Genomic DNA, 17105 nt, shown 5'->3' with positions numbered 1-17105 from the left:
ACAAAGATTTGTCTATTAATAAAAATCAAAGTAATATATTAAACATTAATATATTTATATTTCTTTTTATACTTCCCTTTATTTTTGCATGCTACAAATAGTTGTGTAGAAGAGTTTTTATTGGTCCATGTTTAAGCCAGCGATTTGATTGGTAACTAGATACACTATATGTAATGTTGTGTAGATATACGACTCTCTTCATTGTTTGTTCCTTTTCCGAAAACTGCGTTACAGTCTTGTACGTTCTTAATATGTTATTTTAAAAAATCTTTTTAATCCTGCTTTTTTAAAAGACAAATTAAAAAATTATATATCTTTCAAATTGTAATAATATTCATTTTATCTTTTTCATCTGTTCGTATGAATCATAAATTTTTTTAATAGTGTATTTTATTACGTTAAACATAACCTTGATTGTGGTTATACGTAAACACATGTAACATTAATTTTTCTATTTAATATTTCAGCAATTTTCCGAGTAGAATAAAAAATGGCTAAGTCAAAAAATCACACTAATCATAACCAAAGTAAGTAAACGTGTATTAAATTTGATTCAAATCTCTTCGATTTTGATGTAGATTTTATATTTGATAGTATGAGTCTGATACTAAATTTTTATTATAAATGTGTGTTTATATAAAAATTATAACACAATTTTAAAAGATTAATAGACTTTTAATGTTTACATAAAATTAATGAATTGAAGTATTTATATCATATGAGGTTTGTTTTAATTTTTTTAGATAGAAAAGCGCATCGCAATGGCATTAAAAAGCCCAAGCGTTATAGGCATGAATCTACGCTAGGAGTAAGTGTATTTCAATTAATCTAATTAAGTCTATTAACTTTGAAACAAATTTTATAAAAATTAATATTACAGATGGATTTAAAGTTCCTGAGGAATCAACGATTCGCAAAAAAACACAATCTTAAGCCACAGGCTCAATTGAAGAGGGCAGAAAAGCGAAAAGCTCTTCGTGAAGCTAAAAAATAAGTTGTATTATGTTTTTACTAAAATAAAAATCTAATATTACTTTATATTTGCTTTATTTTTCCTATAGGTTTCATTGAAAATTAGTTGGAATTGATATATTGCATCAATCTTACCATAGTATATTACAATTACTATTTATATTTTTTGGTATAAATCCTTAGTATTATTTTACTTAATTATATAATAAACTGACAAATGACTAAACAACATTTAAATGTAGAAAGAAGATAATTATTTATGAACTGGTAAAATTCTAAAAATTGTAGTTTAATTTGTAGAATGACTAAAGTAGTAAGTAACTAATATGGCTACGATAGCGAACATGATGGATGATACTACAGCGCATAGTTTTAAAAATTCAAAAAAGCCGAAGTATATTTTACTTTTTAGTGGGAAGCGAAAGTGTGGAAAAGATTTTATTACAGATATCTTGCATACAAGGTATAGTAATTTATTCACTGTTTATAATTATGTACGTAATAAATTGTTTACGTGGAAGATATTAATGCAAGATATTAATGCAAGATAAATCAGTATGTTGAAATATTTCAAAAATATTTTCAAGTATACGATATTAATATTCATAAAAATTATTTGTACGTAAAATAATAGAGATAAATTTTTTAAATGTTTAAAACATTTTATTCATTTATTTTTATAAATATATTTTATATATTTATTTTTAACCTAGATTAGGTGATCATGAAAGTGTAATTATAAAACTGTCCGGACCAATAAAAACTTATTGGTCAAAAAATGCAGGTCTTGATTTAAATAAATTATTAGATGCCAGTGAATATAAGGAACAGTATCGACATGAAATGATCAAATGGAGTGAGTCTATAAGAAAAAAAGATAATGGATATTTTTGTCGTGCCGCTATTGATATGTATGATGGTAATGCAGAACAAATATTTTGACTATATTTACATATAATAGAACATTGAACTTTTAAAGTATTTTTAAGTGCTTTTTAGCATATGATAAACCAATCTGGATAGTAAGCGATACTCGTCGAAAAACTGATATTCAATGGTTTAAAGAAAATTATATAGATCTTTGTAAAACAATCCGTATAATTACTAAAATAGAAATAAGACAACAACGTGGATGGAAATTTATAGCAGGTAAAAATTATAAGCTGTAAAACACAATTATAGTCTAATATTTAAAATTTTAAAGTGTACTTAAACAATAATTATTTTTAGATATTGATGATGCAGAAACAGAATGTGATCTGGATGATTTTGATAACTGGGATTTACAAGTTGAAAATAATGATAATGATTTAGAAACTGTTTTACAACAAATATTAAAATTAATTAGTTAATAGATTATATAAAAGATGTATAAAATTTAACATGTTTACTTAACCTGTATGAATTTTTATTACACATTTTTAATTTTGCATGTATTTTTATGGCTAATTAAAAAATAAATTATAATTAAACTTATTATAGAACAAATATTATTTATAGAAAGAATATTATTTATTATAAAATAAAATTAATAACATTTTTGTTAAAAAAAAGATGATAACTCATACGATACTTCTTACATTATTCTTTAATAATTTGTATAACCATATAAGCAAACTTTTCAGTAAGGAAATATTAGGAGTATAAAGAAGTTATTCAACATTACAATGAATTATTCTCTTGCTTGAAAACTTCTTTCACAAACTACGAGTATATGCTTATTTTTATGCAGTTATCAGTCATCAAATACAAGATGCGTGCGCATATGCATGAAGTTTTCTGCGATTAAAATAATTCTTTGTACGTACTTTAAATATTACCGAAAATGCTTATGTTTTTATTTTAAAGTTTGCTCTAAACCAAGAAGTGCATCATTATAATTGAGAATTAGTTCTTTGTTTATTATAATATTTCAAGCAGAGAACGTCAATTGTAAAATGGTTGAACATTCAATTCCTTCCGATATTCTCGATGACCTTAGTAGGTTAGTTACATCTGTTTTTGTTCTTTTTATTAGATACACGATTGAGTACTAATCGTTTAATATAAAAAATTTTATAAAATTATAACAAGAACGTAGAGAGATAAAGATACTTAGAATGGCATTTATTTTATTACAGTCGGTTTATTATTAATGTACCTGAAGAAGAAAGGAAAGATTTAGTTCGAATATGCTTTCAAATAGAACTTGCTCATTGGTTTTACTTAGATTTTTATTGCATAGAAGAAAATCCAAAATTAAAAACATGTAGTATGAAGGAATTCGCTACACATATTTTTCAACACATTCCATTTTTAAAGCCACATGTTGCAAATATAGATACGGTTTTAGAACAGTGGAGAGAATATAAACAAAATGTGCCAACATTTGGAGCAATTGTTTTAAACGAAGACTTAACAAAAGTATTATTAGTACAAAGTTATTGGGCTAAAAGTAGTTGGGGCTTTCCAAAAGGCAAAGTAAATGAAGATGAAGATCCTTCACATTGTGCTGTTCGAGAAGTATTGGAAGAAACTGGCTTTGATATATCAAATTTAATAGATAAAGACGAATATATAGAATCTGTTATAAATGACCAAATTGTTCGATTATATATAATATCAGGTGTACAAAAAGATACCAAGTTTCAACCTAAAACTAGAAAAGAAATAAAGAATGTTGAATGGTTTTCACTGGCTGATTTGCCTAGCAATAAAAAAGATATGACACCCAAAGTAAAGATGGGAGTTGGACCAAATGCATTTTTTATGGTTGTTCCGTTTGTAAAGTAAGCATTCTTATGATTCATTGTTTGAAAAATAACAGTGACAATGCAATAATTTTTTCTTAAGTAAAATACAGTAATATATATGACATAGGAAAATGAAACGTTGGGTACAAGAGAAGCAACAGCGTGAAAAAAATTTAATTACAAGGAGACATAGGCATAAGTCATTAGGGGATGTTGAATCAATTTCTAAAAGTAAACGCCAACAACAGTTATTTTCTCAAACGGTTCAAGTAAAGAAACATTTTATATTAACTAGGTATACGTATATATATATGTATTCAGATCTATGTAGTATTTATATTGAAATATTTTTTTATGTAACACTTATAGAATGAGGTCCTAGATTTTAAAAGCGTTCGACAATCAAATACTTCACCAGCTAGAAGTCGTCGTAGCTTATACGATAATAAAAATGCCTTATCAAAAGCAGCATTTAAGCGTAATTTGTTTGGTGAACAAAGTGGCGATCGTTCGCCATTTACTTTAGCTAAACAGTTGACAGATAGTCCACAGGGTCAACAGTCATATTCATTTTTAAATGACCCTGCCATTCAATCGGTTAAATGTAATGATTTTAATTATAAAGGAAGAAAATCTGAAGAAGGAATTAAAGGTTAGATGATTTTGAATTATATACTAAAAATTTATTTCAACTTAAATTAGTCAAATAACTTTTTCTCTTTCATATAGTGTATATATGATAAGTAAAAATTTTATATTTCAGGTTTACCAGAAGGAAATATCAAATCATTATTATTTGGCGAAGCTGCTCGTAAATTAAAAACGGATTTTAAAGCAATACCTTCTCCATTTACGACTATGGAATGTAGTATTCCAACGTTTCCACCACCAATTCGCTTTAGGTTACATGAATATTCATCAGAATTGTGTTCTAAAATTTGGATACATTTTAAATTTGATAAACAGGCAATTCTGAATTGTTTGTAAAATAGAAACAATAATTATATCGCGTAGACCAAAAAGAGTTTAAACTAATGGGTAAATCCGATATTGCAGTCTACTCTTTACAAGTATATTTTCTCTTGAAAGCATATTTCTAAGCATAAGACATAAATGATCCGTGTATAAAAACTTTGATATATTCTGTAGATAATATTATTGTAATGGATGGTATTTCGTGTAGATATATACTTACAAAATAGTATTTCCTGAAATAGTCTTACAAAACATATCTCAAAGCAATTTGCATAAATTTTGATTATATTAAATTTATCATCATATGGCATATTTATATACAGTAGTGCAATAAATTAATACCTTCTTAACTTTTTATTTTGACAATGTATACTTTATATAATTTGGAGCTATATTTTCAGTACTATACAAATAGTAATAAATGTATATTCTTTGAATTGCATCACATGAAAAATGTTCAAGTTCGCATACATAAAAATACGATGGAGCAGTATTTGATATTGTCTTTAACTATTTTTGAAGTTTTCGTATAATTTTTTTATTTCATACAACAAAGAAGTTGTTGTTTTGTACAAGTTTACGTCAAGACAATTATCGTTGGAATAATAATATAACTTAGGTAGATTTTTATTTTAACTAAATGTTATCATAATCCATTTTAATGTCAAAATATCAGTAAGGTATATATGTTGTATGATCACACCTAAGATCCTTACGTTGCTTAATAATTTTTGTATTTACTAATAAAATATACTAAAGTATTTTGTAAACGAATAATTCGATCAATAATTAAGAACAATGATATGTTCACTTAAGAAAAAATATGAATAATTTATTTTCAAGAAACAGTGCAATTAGTAAAAATATATACACATAATTTTAGAAAAGATCATAGAGAATGGTTTATTATTGCTATTATTTAAAAAAGACTAGGAAGACAATGAGAATAAGTATGAGTGCACTAATGAAATAAAATATTTTTTTAAAGATAACAGTGCCTGCACCACGTACACTTCTAATAATCTCATTGTTTAAGGCATAAACTATTTTACTTTCTTCAATGAGTTTATTTTTAGTATCTTCATCCAATGTTTCGGCTATTTTATTCATCGCTTCACGTAAATCATGTTTCAATTCAAAAATGCTATGATTTCCAAAGTCCGTAATATTATTGCCACAAGTAGTTACTTCTTTGAAAAGTGAAATTTTTTGCATAAGTTGCCTTTTCCGTCGCAAAATAATTCCTCCACTAAGAAGACCCATATAAAGATGATAAATATATGCCATGAGTAAAGTGGGCTCGGTATCTTCGATCTCTCTTAAACGCATCAGGTATTTAATAACGCTGTCTCTAAAATAGGGCAATGCATTGAAATAAATAAATATAATACTTTTATAATTATTTTCTGTAAAATTTGATCATTTACTAAAGTTAACTTAGATGAAATAAACAAGAAAGAAATTAAAATAATATGAAAATAATATTCTATATTTGTAAGTAATTTGAAAAAGAAAAAGATTTCTATTTCCATGAAGCATAATTTTAAACATCAATATTAATGCAAAGAAAGTAAGCTATCAGATGTCCTATGTAAAATACCTAGGACTATAGTTTTTCATCCATCCCTTTCCCAAATAGTATTCAAGATCTTGTTCAAAAGCCTCAGTACGCTGTAACTCGGTAAGTCGTAATAATCCAATTTTTGTGTTTTTTAATCTAATCATTGCACCTTCTAAGTAGCGGAAAATTTCGTAGAAGACCAGAAGACCATCAGCCCATACAGAATCATCGAGAAATCCTACTTAGAAGGATAAAGCTCATCGATATGAGAGTATAAGTTTAATTTAATGCGATGCAAAGCACTAATAATAGTAATAATAATAATAGTAATAATAATAATAATAATAATAATAATAATAATAATAATAATAATAATAATAATAATAAAAGAAGACTATTGCCCAAGCTTAGTTAATAATGTTGATCGCTTATACAGAAAAACGATTATACAGAAAACATTCAGTATATATGTATGTATATAATGTGATATATACACGTTATAATTTTCACATATGTACATATATATGATAATTATGCTTAACATTTTATGCATCTTACCGAATGCTAATTTTGCGTTTACCAAAGCATCACTAATGGCATGAATTTCTCTTGTAGCTTTTCGCATTTTTTTACAGAACGTATCTTCTTCTTTGTCCGTCATTTTTGCAAGGGATGTAAACGACTCGTCGCAAAAACCTCGAGTGAAGTATTCGTCGATAAATTTACGTTGTCATTTTACCGAATTTCCGCGCGCTTCGGACCTCGTTACAGAACCGTCACTCCAGAAATACCATTGCCATTATGTCGACGTTCCTCATCTAGTTACTCGTCCTGTCGTCGTCGTCGTCGTCTCTCATCTCTACACTCTGCGCGTTCGTAATATACCATTACGAATATTGCTCGTTCGTAAAAGCATTAAAAGATGTCGGTACGTTCTCTTTTTAATAAATAATATATATGATTTGATTATATAAAAACAATTTTCTTTTTCATTTCTTATCTAATAATTTATATTAAAAATAATAATTGTCTTCATAAATGTATTACAGTGTGTATTTGCAGACGCAACTTTTACTAATAATCATTTTTAAATCGAAACCTCATCCACATTACATCCTATCGGAAATATCACTTGAAATTCTCTCTTTTGTGTTTCTAATGTTCATGGTTTTATTACGTGAAAATTTCGCGGTAAAAACTTTATATATAAATATAAAGAGAATAAAAGAAATACAGATTTCTAACAATAATATAATAATATAATAATATAATATTCATACTATCACTCTATAATGATCTCGAAAAAACAAAAAGAAGTTGTATGAATGTTTAAAGAAAAAACCTAAACAAATATAAGAGATCATTTTAACCTATTCATTTCCACGTCGAAAATGTAAGTAAAAATAAAAGATATTAGTTTTATCGCAATATGGAGGACGATTTCTTTTCTTTGATATCTTGGTAAAATAAAAATTTTTCATGTGAAAATTATAAACAGAAAAATATCATTTTTTAACGCATCCAAGAATTTCTTTGAAATGCTCGTCGTATTTGTGTCCAACGACCGCGTTTTACTGCTTAGAGAAAGGAATCCGCGCAGACCGCAAGATGTCTAGCTGCCGCGCAAGATAACAGGAGAACATATTGTACATGGATTGCCAGACGTGCATACTTTGAATTGCGGAACTGGTTCAAGCTACTTTTATTATACATATATACAATACATACTTAAGCAATAACATCACATTGATTTTTATATTAATTCCAATTTTTTTCTTATTTTTTTTTTAGATATTATTTCAAAAGAATATTATCGATTACATATATATTAAAAATTAATTTTTTAAAATTAAGTATATTGAAAAATTTCTTATTCCTCAAAAAATATCGTATTATAATTTATCTCACTTTATTAACATATTATATTTTATTTAATAAGTTAGAAAGATATAGTATTGTATGTTTTTTCGCATAATAATATTGATTAACTATATTGACCTAATTGAATTACTTTTATATATATGTGTAAATACATACATATATACATATATATACTTAAGCAGTTATATTTAATCTGTTTGTTAATTAATTCTACGTGTTTTTTTTTTTTGTATTTTCAGATACTACTTTAAAAAAAGATTGATCAATCTTTATATTTATTATTCATTAAAAATTAATTTGTTAAGGTTAGGTAAATCGAAAATTCTCTTATTCGTAAAAATTCATAATGATTAATCTAATTTTATTAATGTATTATATTTTATATATTAGGATAAAAAAATAAAGTGCTCATTGTTCTGTACGACGATATTGGTTATTAAATAACACGGCGTTATGTACGTGTGAGTGCATCCCTCTCTTCGAACGAAAGAACACGTTCATCGTGTATACGCACGCGCCGCCTAGAGGCCAAGTAGTGCGTTGACCTTCGCTAAGGAAGTGCCCATGTCCCCAGGCCGGGTCACACTCGAGTCTTGCGATCGTAGGAAAACATGTACGACAGAAGTACACATAACACGAGTCGCGAACTCATTTTGAAGATACGTTCACATCGAAACATTTAAAAGAATAAATAATAATTAAGAAAAATACGAAAGAATACTTCTATTATAAATATTTTTTAAGATAATATTATACTACGTGTATAAATAATTTGCATATAATTCTTTTTTATTTTAGATTGAAGTATAACACATGTTTGTTTTCATACTTCGCGTATTATGTAAAACAAATTTAAAAAGATACTTTTGCCATGAACATTTTCCAGGATAATTTATTACTTAAAAAATATTTTTTTCATTTTAGGTTAAAGTATAACATATACATTTTCATGCTTCATATGCGAAATAAGAGAAATCAAAAAAGATACTTTTGTTATGAACTTTTTTCAATATAATATTATGGTACTTATACAAATAATTATTTACAATGTCCTTTTTTTTTTATTATTTTAGGGAAAATTGTAGCACATAAGTGTGAAAGCTTCTTTAACCTTATTTTCATCGGTCATTAGGTTTCGTCTCCTTCCGGAGCTTTCTTCTTCTGCTGCCCTGCTTCCAAGTATTTGCTAAAGGCGGTACGACGTTACAAGAGACTCCACCCATAAGGCTGACACGGACACGTCCAGTACTTGGATCCTTCTCTTTTAGATAACACCTTACCAAGAAGGATGTATTATTGATAGTCAAGGTATTATTGATATATAGATATTGTTCCTTTTCAGTGAACTGATCTTTTCGGATACTCCTACATTACGCCCTTATAAAATAATCAATGTTGTATTATTGTACATTAAACATACTATTGATATTTAATTAATACTTTGTTATTACTTCTATTCTATTGATATTTTCGTTTATGTTAAACTTATTTATACTATATGGAATAGTTTTGTTATATAGAGATATTGTATTAATTAAATTTCATAACGATGTTAAATATACTTTCAAAATATTAATTTTTATATATTTGTCAAGTAAAATAAAATAAAATACATAATATATGATAAAACTTTTTTCTGCGACGTATATAGTACATAAGTATATAATAAGTTAGGAGGAAATATTCATAAACAAAGAAAATACGAACTAATTGTTGTAATATTTGACAGTAATAGTTACACTAATTAGTTTATAAATTAATAAGACTATGCAACTAATTCGTATGTTAATCGTATAGAATAATAATTTTATATGATTGACAATGAGATAATATATTATTAATATCGACGACAGTTTTACGAAATTTAGATAAAATTTTACGTATTTTTGTGTCTGTGAGAGCATATATTATACAACTTCATACCATCCTGTTCTTTCACGACTCTGAAGTTGTGCGGACCAGTTGTGTTACGAAATCCTCGATTACAAGATCAAGAAACTCCAGCAGTATTATTCTCGCCTAATAGTTTACGAAATGTATTGTCACTTGAGTGTCAATCTGCTTTTTATTACGGTTACGGCTTTAGAATCATAGAAATTAGTTTCGACATCGTTGAACTTGAACAGTAAAGGATGGCGCTGGAATATAAGATCAATTGAAAAAAAAATACATATCCATATCCTATTCAAATATTCTCGCATAATAGTATGCGTGAAATTATTATCATAGTTTGGTACAAAATTTATATATTTAGTAAGATTAACGAGAATTAATTATTAATTTCCGATAAAATTTATTTTCTTTTTCTATTTTCTTTTTCCTAAGGAATATTAAAATTTTTAACTTTAACAAACAATATTATCAATCATTTATTACGCGCTACAAATAATTTTGATATCAGTAATACATTACCATAAAATGATTGTGTTTTAACGATGGTCGTCATATTGTTTAATATCAATTGTAATACAAAGCAATTTTTCGTGTTTAGAATTAAAATTTTGTAATTTTTTATATTGCATCCCTCGGGTAGAGAATTTATTTGGATCAGTGTCACGCGACCGCGGTAAGCTTCTGTTCTCCTGTTTCGATATATAAAATTTTTCAGGAAAAAGCGCGTAATTTCTGGGTATTCGGTAAGAAATAATATTGTATAAGCTTGAAACATCACATATTTTTCAAGATAATGCATGTATTCTATTTTGTACGAAATAATTTAAATATGTATACATTTATATTTAGTTCTTTAAGTATAATAATTTAAATAGTTCCGACCATAAAACTATAAGTATTGCATGTGTGTATATATATATAAATGTACGCATATTTATATGTACGTATGTGTGTGTACATATTTAAAATATCATAAGTATATACATATGTAAGTATATATATCTTATCAACTATACGCTCGGAAATACTCTATCGAAACAAGCAATACATACACACACATATTTATCATTTATTATTATCATACATAATCAATATTATTTTCAATATCAACGATGACCCAACTGGCAGTGAAAAATTTATAGAAATTATTGCGATTTATTATTAAGTAATTATTTAATAAGTTTGTAAAAAAAATATACCGAGATAATATGAAGTTATTATTGCAATTTTAGATCTCGTGACACGATATTAGATATATATATATATATATATATATATATATATATATATATATATACGCATATATATATGCGTACATATATATATACAAACATATATACATACATAATATGCACACTCTGGTGTCGATTTATCGTTGCATATATGAGTTACATATAACGAGTTTGTTAAATATTAGGAAGGAGAATAAAAAGTATAGGTCGAAATATTATGAAGAGAATGAAAAGTATTGTAGACATTGGATGTGGGGGTTTTGCAGATGGTCACACTCGACTGAAGTTACCCGGTCGAGGTCACTAGGAGATCAGATTTATCGAGAAGTCGTTGAATCGCGGAAGAGGACCGTTACATTTTAATAAATCATTCTTCGTTATTCTTGGGAGGTGTATAGTTTAAGAAGAGTTTTATAGGATTTTTACAAGTTATATCATACTATTATATATAATTATGCATCTTTACGATTGGGAAGATGCTACAAAAGAAACGTTTATTATTTCCTTTTTAATAAATTTTTTATCGACCAATTAATATCAAAGGGAATGTGATGTAAGCTGAGTAATGTTTAATTTTAATTTTTACAAACGAAAAAATATGTTCAGAAAAAGAAACTTATTGAGAAAAAAATGATAAGCATCAAGAATAAACTAATCGATGAAAGTGTAAATCAGGTAAACTGGAATATTAGTTGTTGATATAAAGTTTAAGGATATTCTTGTACGTTAGAAAAAAAAATATAAAATTTTTTGTAATCTATATTTTTTTACCAAGTACTGCATATGATTTTAACGACCGTAAATAACCTAGTAAATAATAAAGTAAAAATATAATTGGAAATAATATTTTCAATTGAAACGTGTAATAATATAGCATGTAAATATTAGAAAAAAAGCAACAACAAACGAGTTGTATATAATCATATATATATGTATAAACTATATTACTATAGTACTTATAAAGGAAGGTCATCGATGAAGTGAGACAGAAGAATTTATTTTATTCGTTGGATGCAAGGTGTTGTGCGTAGGTGGACTGCTTTAACCTCTATATAGCGTATTTTAGCAAAATAAACATACTCGTTTTCTTTTATCGATAATTCTATTTATTGATAAATGATATAATTTGTACTATAATATTGTCGGTAATTTCCTAATCTTAACTAGCAATATATATATATATATATATATATATATATATATATATATATATATATAATATGTATTTAATATGTATATAATAAAACATCCCTTCTGAACAATGATTACCGACGATTACTAACATAGAAGTTTGCGGTTAATCGATGCAGGAGGAAATTTCCTCTTGGAAAACATCACCTCCTAATAAACGAACTCACTATGCGCGTCGCGTGATACTAGCATTTTGCAATCGTCTTGTATATAGCTACTCTATACATTCACAAAGTTCGAAGAATGCATGTATTTTTGCAACTTTTTCAAATAATTCGAATTTTTTTTTTATCGACGATCGACTATTTATACAAATCATCGAATTCATTAAAGTTTTATTATCAAAAACCATATAATCCGTTGGAATTTTTCATATGATATATCGCGATGTAAAAAAAAAAAAAAAAAAAAGAAAAAAAAAAGAGAAAGAAAAAAAAGGTAATTTATTATTCGCTATCACGATTTGTAAAAAATAAAAAATGGCGAAGTAGAAAGGAAGCATAAGTGATTCGTAATAATTCGGATAATAATTCGTCCTTGACCCTTCCTGAAAATTTATGCGCATGAGCGAACAATTTTAACGGTGTTGGGGGATGGTAGAAAGGGAGATAGGATGGAGCGGTGAGAGAAAAGTGGAACGGTATTTCACGAATACGTTCCTCTTCCTCCTCATGTATCGCAACGTCTTTTTTATTCGAACCAACTCGGACGATCCTCCTCTCGCGTGTCTCTCGCGTGTAATACGTGCGAGTCATATGCGAAGGAAGGGTTCAGAAATACTGTCAGGCCTTCGAATTGGCGAACCTTTTACTAAGGCAGCATCTTTGATGAAGAAGTGATTCGCAAATTTGCAGCAACGATATATATATACACATATGCACACACACACACACACATATACACATAACTTATGTAGTGAAGTACTTTTGCTCTCTCGAGAAGCTAACATAAGTAAGAAACCTCCGTACTTGATATAACATACACACAAATATACAATACCTGTATCTCTTTGCACGAGCAAGTCCGGTCTCTTTTCGCCGATATCCACAATATGTGTGTGTGTGTGTCTGTGTGTGTTGTATGCATATACGTGCTTTTTATAACAGTACATATTTGCGTTGTCTGGTATATTTTACTATCACGTGGCTTTCTTATTCATTTATCTATGTATTGCTTGAATATATTTTATGCGATGGATAATATATGTAAATACATGTGGCATTAATAATTAATCAAATATGGATGAGGCTTGTGTATAAGTAATAAGTAAAACTCTAGATACTTAAAACACGAGTAGGATGTAAAGAATTTTAATTTGTTTATAAGGGCTGAAAAAAATATAATAAATTATAAATATATTTTTTGGCAGATTTATGTTCCATGTAATATGGAGGATATATATTCGAATCAGTTAAGTATAATATTTGGTAAAATCACTACAAGATACATACATAGAACATTAGTGATTCGAGATACTTCAGATAGTCATACTGAGAATAACCTGTTGAGCAATTTTAGTTTATTTGTAAGGCGGCTAGTATGATGTCGAGTTGGTACTCCGACTGAAAGAGTTTCAGGATCGATCGGTCGAAGTCGCGCGCACCTTTGTGTAGCGGCAAAATTCGAACTTCTATAAATCCGCAGATGCAACTCGCTTTTTGATAAGATTAAAAGAAAATACATAAGAATATGGAAGATTTTAGATAATTAGAGTAAAAGAAAATTCGAGTAACTTTTTCGTTACTTAGATTGATAGTATATAAGTAAATTTTTAGTAAAATAATCTTAGAATTGTGTTGAATAAAAAAGTGAAAAGAAAATGCATTTTTAGCTACAACGAGCACCATTTCAATCGCTGAGAGATTTATACGAAGTCAAATCTTATTAATCGATCATTTGGTTAGAGACAAAAAAATAATTATCGCAAATAAAGTCAGGATGGTCAAGTTTCCATCAAGTAAAGTACGTTACCAAATGCTTGTTGGCGATCGTTTGTTGGTGATGCTTTATCAGGAATCAGCGGTTCTCATGTTTGAGATTAATTTTAATACGATTACATATTCATTAATTTCCATTCTTATATGAAGAGTCAAAAGTTCAATTAGAATCCTTAGAATTAATTAATCAGTAATTCTATTACTAACAAAAGTGTTAGAGTTATGTTTGAATTATTCCAAATCGTGAGATTGTATTCTATACAGTGCAGTTACCGAATTTTTCTTTTGTCAAATTTATTCGGCATGACAGTGACACCTGACAGTGACAGTGTAACAGCACATTCACGGAACTGCAAGAACTGATTGGTCACCGTGTTTGCTTGGACTGTTCTCGTTCGTATAGTACCCTTTGCGATAGTTCACAACTCTCTCTCCCTCTCTCTCTCTCTCTCTGCAGATATGTGGATTTTCTATGGCGGTTGCACACGGTCTCGTATATCGTAAGTGGCTGCGGTATTCGGCTAGTCAGATCGATGAGGCGCCGTCGTCGCGGCGCCTCGTGAACGCCCAACCTCTGTCCGATTCGACGAAGCTTTAAAGAGTCCGCGGGCCTTTTCAAGATGGAACCTTTTTTTGCAATCTTTTCATAATTTTTCCATTTTCAGCGATATATTATGAGAAATAATGAAATTAATGAATAATTGTATCGATTAGAAAAGATATGAAATATTGTCAACGTTGCTTTATCAATGTATTTTTATATCACAAAAGATCAATCTTAAATGTCGTTTTATTTTTTTTAGACTCGAATACTTCTGCTTTTACTAGAACGTCGTGTACAAGATTTTTTTTTTTATGTAAGCTACAATCTCTCAGTCGTAATAAAAGAGGACAGAGAGAAAAGTAATATATTTTTGTCGTACCCGTTTAGAACAAGGGAAATAAAAAGATAGATACTGCCCGTACCTTGAGAAAAAAGTATACTGAAAGAGATAGAATAAAGAGCGACACAGAAAAAAAAAGGATGCCTAAGTTCAATACTCGTGATATGTATGTAGGCCTTCTACGTGCTTAATCGCCGACGAGAGTCTCTGGATCTTTTGCGAGAGAAAAGAGAAGAAAAAAAGAATAAAAGAAAGATATGTCGTGGTAGGTTCATCGCATCTTTCGAACTGAATCGAGCGAACGTGTTAGCAAGCAAATCGAAGCGGAACTATTCGATCTTTGGCGGAAGACACGAACGATTGGTATGCAAATTATTGCCAAGTCTAATAAGAGGCACTAATGGTGAAAAAAAAGAAAAGAAAGGCCGTGTTTGTTACGGCTCGCCAAGCGTTTGGTTATAACGGACTCTTAATTAAGGATCTTTAATTACTTGTCAGTAGACGGATCGTACCATGTTACGCAAGTCTTTCGTAATAATTTATACGATATTATTACGGTTTCTTTCAGAGATTCGTTACGTTCTCTTTATTTCTAAAGTTGACGCCGAAATTTTTATACCACATATCTTTCCTTTTTCTCCCGTTTTTGTTTGTTTTTTTTTTTGCTGTTATATATGTAATTGCATATTTAATCGAGGAAAGGATAATGGATTATGGTTTGGAACGTGGGATTATAAAGAGAATTCTATCTGGGTATATTCTATCTGGGAAGACACACTAGGCCCTAATCGGCTTTAGTATATGCAGTATGAAAAGACCAACCGAGGGGTAGTCTCGATGGCAAGTGAATTAGAGAAATTGTATTAATAAGACAATTAACGATGACCCCTTTTTATAAAATTATAATTGCATGTAATACGATAATAAGAGGTTTCCTTTCAAAAATTTCATATATTATATCTTTGAAAGTTAATATCTTTAAAGAACAGAGTTAAGAAAGAGAAGTTGCAGAGTTAAGAAAGAGAAAGAGAGGGAGGGAGAAAAATTTGAAGACATTGATTATATACCGCACGAAGACTGCAACGTTGTGAAATATAAGAACAGATATCGACATCAAGCAAAAATGCTCGCACATCCTCTTTATTATTAGTCGATATTTCGAACTTTGGTACCTATTTATTTTCAAGCTAATCGAGAGAAAAGGATTACTATAATATTTTGATAATGCAACGATGGCATCGAGTCATTAACTAATACGATTTTCCATTCTTCCTTCGTTTTATGCTTCAAGAAACTGAAATTATGGGAGAGAGAAAGAGAGAGAGAGAGAGAGAGAGGCCGAACTACTAAAGATTTTTTCTTTTCTTCATTAGCATACCTTAATTAAAAGTATCTGCTCCGCTTATTTTACGAAACGATTTCTGCCAATAACGGGCACAAATTTCAAAGCATATAAATATAACAAATAATTTTTTATCTATCCTTTTCTATTCTATTTTTTTTGTATACCTATAAATACTACTATTTTTCCCATGGGAAGTTTCCCACTTAATACGATTTGACAGATCGCGTAGGTGTCTCGTTTGAAGAGTCTATCCTTGTATCTGAATGACATGCTTTTGAAAATTAATATACATACATAGATACATATGTGCATATATATGTACTACACCCTGTTAAAAGATTTTCTACTCGTTCTAGGTGTCTGGTATATAACTTTCGTGAAAATAAGGGAGTCAAGGGAGAAAGAAATAGAAGAGAAGAGTATGAGATAAGGGACTATGACTGGTAGTACCCAACGATGGAAATTTATTCGTCGCACGTGCGAAATATCAAGTTCGCACCGA

At 28.5% G+C, this 17105-nt stretch overlaps 4 protein-coding genes across 7 annotated transcripts; 3 read left to right on the top strand and 1 right to left on the bottom strand.

Annotated features, from left to right (window-relative positions):
* Window positions 1-143: 143 nt before the first annotated feature.
* On the top strand, window positions 144-1038 carry LOC124946948 (60S ribosomal protein L29). The gene is made up of 4 exons (XM_047488421.1): window positions 144-238; window positions 468-527; window positions 744-808; window positions 881-1038. Exons 2-4 carry the CDS (start codon window positions 491-493, stop codon window positions 992-994), a joined length of 216 nt encoding a protein of 71 aa, XP_047344377.1. The 5' UTR covers window positions 144-238; window positions 468-490; the 3' UTR covers window positions 995-1038.
* A 103-nt stretch (window positions 1039-1141) lies between these two features.
* LOC124946933 (phosphomevalonate kinase) lies at window positions 1142-2381 on the top strand. 3 transcript variants are annotated; one of them, XM_047488388.1, is made up of 4 exons: window positions 1142-1435; window positions 1686-1891; window positions 1972-2121; window positions 2203-2381. In XM_047488388.1, exons 1-4 carry the CDS (start codon window positions 1299-1301, stop codon window positions 2322-2324), a joined length of 615 nt encoding a protein of 204 aa, XP_047344344.1. In that variant the 5' UTR covers window positions 1142-1298; the 3' UTR covers window positions 2325-2381. The 3 variants fall into 3 exon arrangements, with proteins under 3 accessions (XP_047344344.1, XP_047344354.1, XP_047344363.1); XM_047488398.1 differs by having other exon boundaries at window positions 1177-1435; window positions 1691-1891; XM_047488407.1 differs by having other exon boundaries at window positions 1302-1590; window positions 1691-1891.
* Window positions 2382-2723: 342 nt separating this feature from the next.
* Window positions 2724-5449, top strand: LOC124946902 (m7GpppN-mRNA hydrolase). Its single transcript, XM_047488322.1, has 5 exons — window positions 2724-2956; window positions 3093-3740; window positions 3832-3973; window positions 4074-4356; window positions 4468-5449. Exons 1-5 carry the CDS (start codon window positions 2910-2912, stop codon window positions 4689-4691), a joined length of 1344 nt encoding a protein of 447 aa, XP_047344278.1. The 5' UTR covers window positions 2724-2909; the 3' UTR covers window positions 4692-5449.
* A 36-nt stretch (window positions 5450-5485) lies between these two features.
* On the bottom strand, window positions 5486-7120 carry LOC124946908 (heme oxygenase 1). Of its 2 annotated transcripts, none has more exons than XM_047488334.1 (3): window positions 6799-7120; window positions 6280-6481; window positions 5486-6030 (listed from the first exon to the last, which is right to left on the bottom strand). In XM_047488334.1, the coding sequence occupies exons 1-3, from the start codon at window positions 6899-6901 to the stop codon at window positions 5595-5597; spliced, it is 741 nt and encodes a 246-aa protein (XP_047344290.1). In that variant the 5' UTR covers window positions 6902-7120; the 3' UTR covers window positions 5486-5594. The 2 variants fall into 2 exon arrangements, with proteins under 2 accessions (XP_047344290.1, XP_047344300.1); XM_047488344.1 differs by having other exon boundaries at window positions 6280-6478; window positions 6799-7119.
* Window positions 7121-17105: the final 9985 nt, after the last annotated feature.

The sequence above is a fragment of the Vespa velutina genome, chromosome 1 (genome assembly GCF_912470025.1).
Source record: "Vespa velutina chromosome 1, iVesVel2.1, whole genome shotgun sequence".
Taxonomy (NCBI): Eukaryota; Metazoa; Arthropoda; class Insecta; order Hymenoptera; family Vespidae; genus Vespa; species Vespa velutina.
Note: the sequence above shows the minus strand (reverse complement) of the source record. Positions and strands in the feature narration are given on the sequence as shown.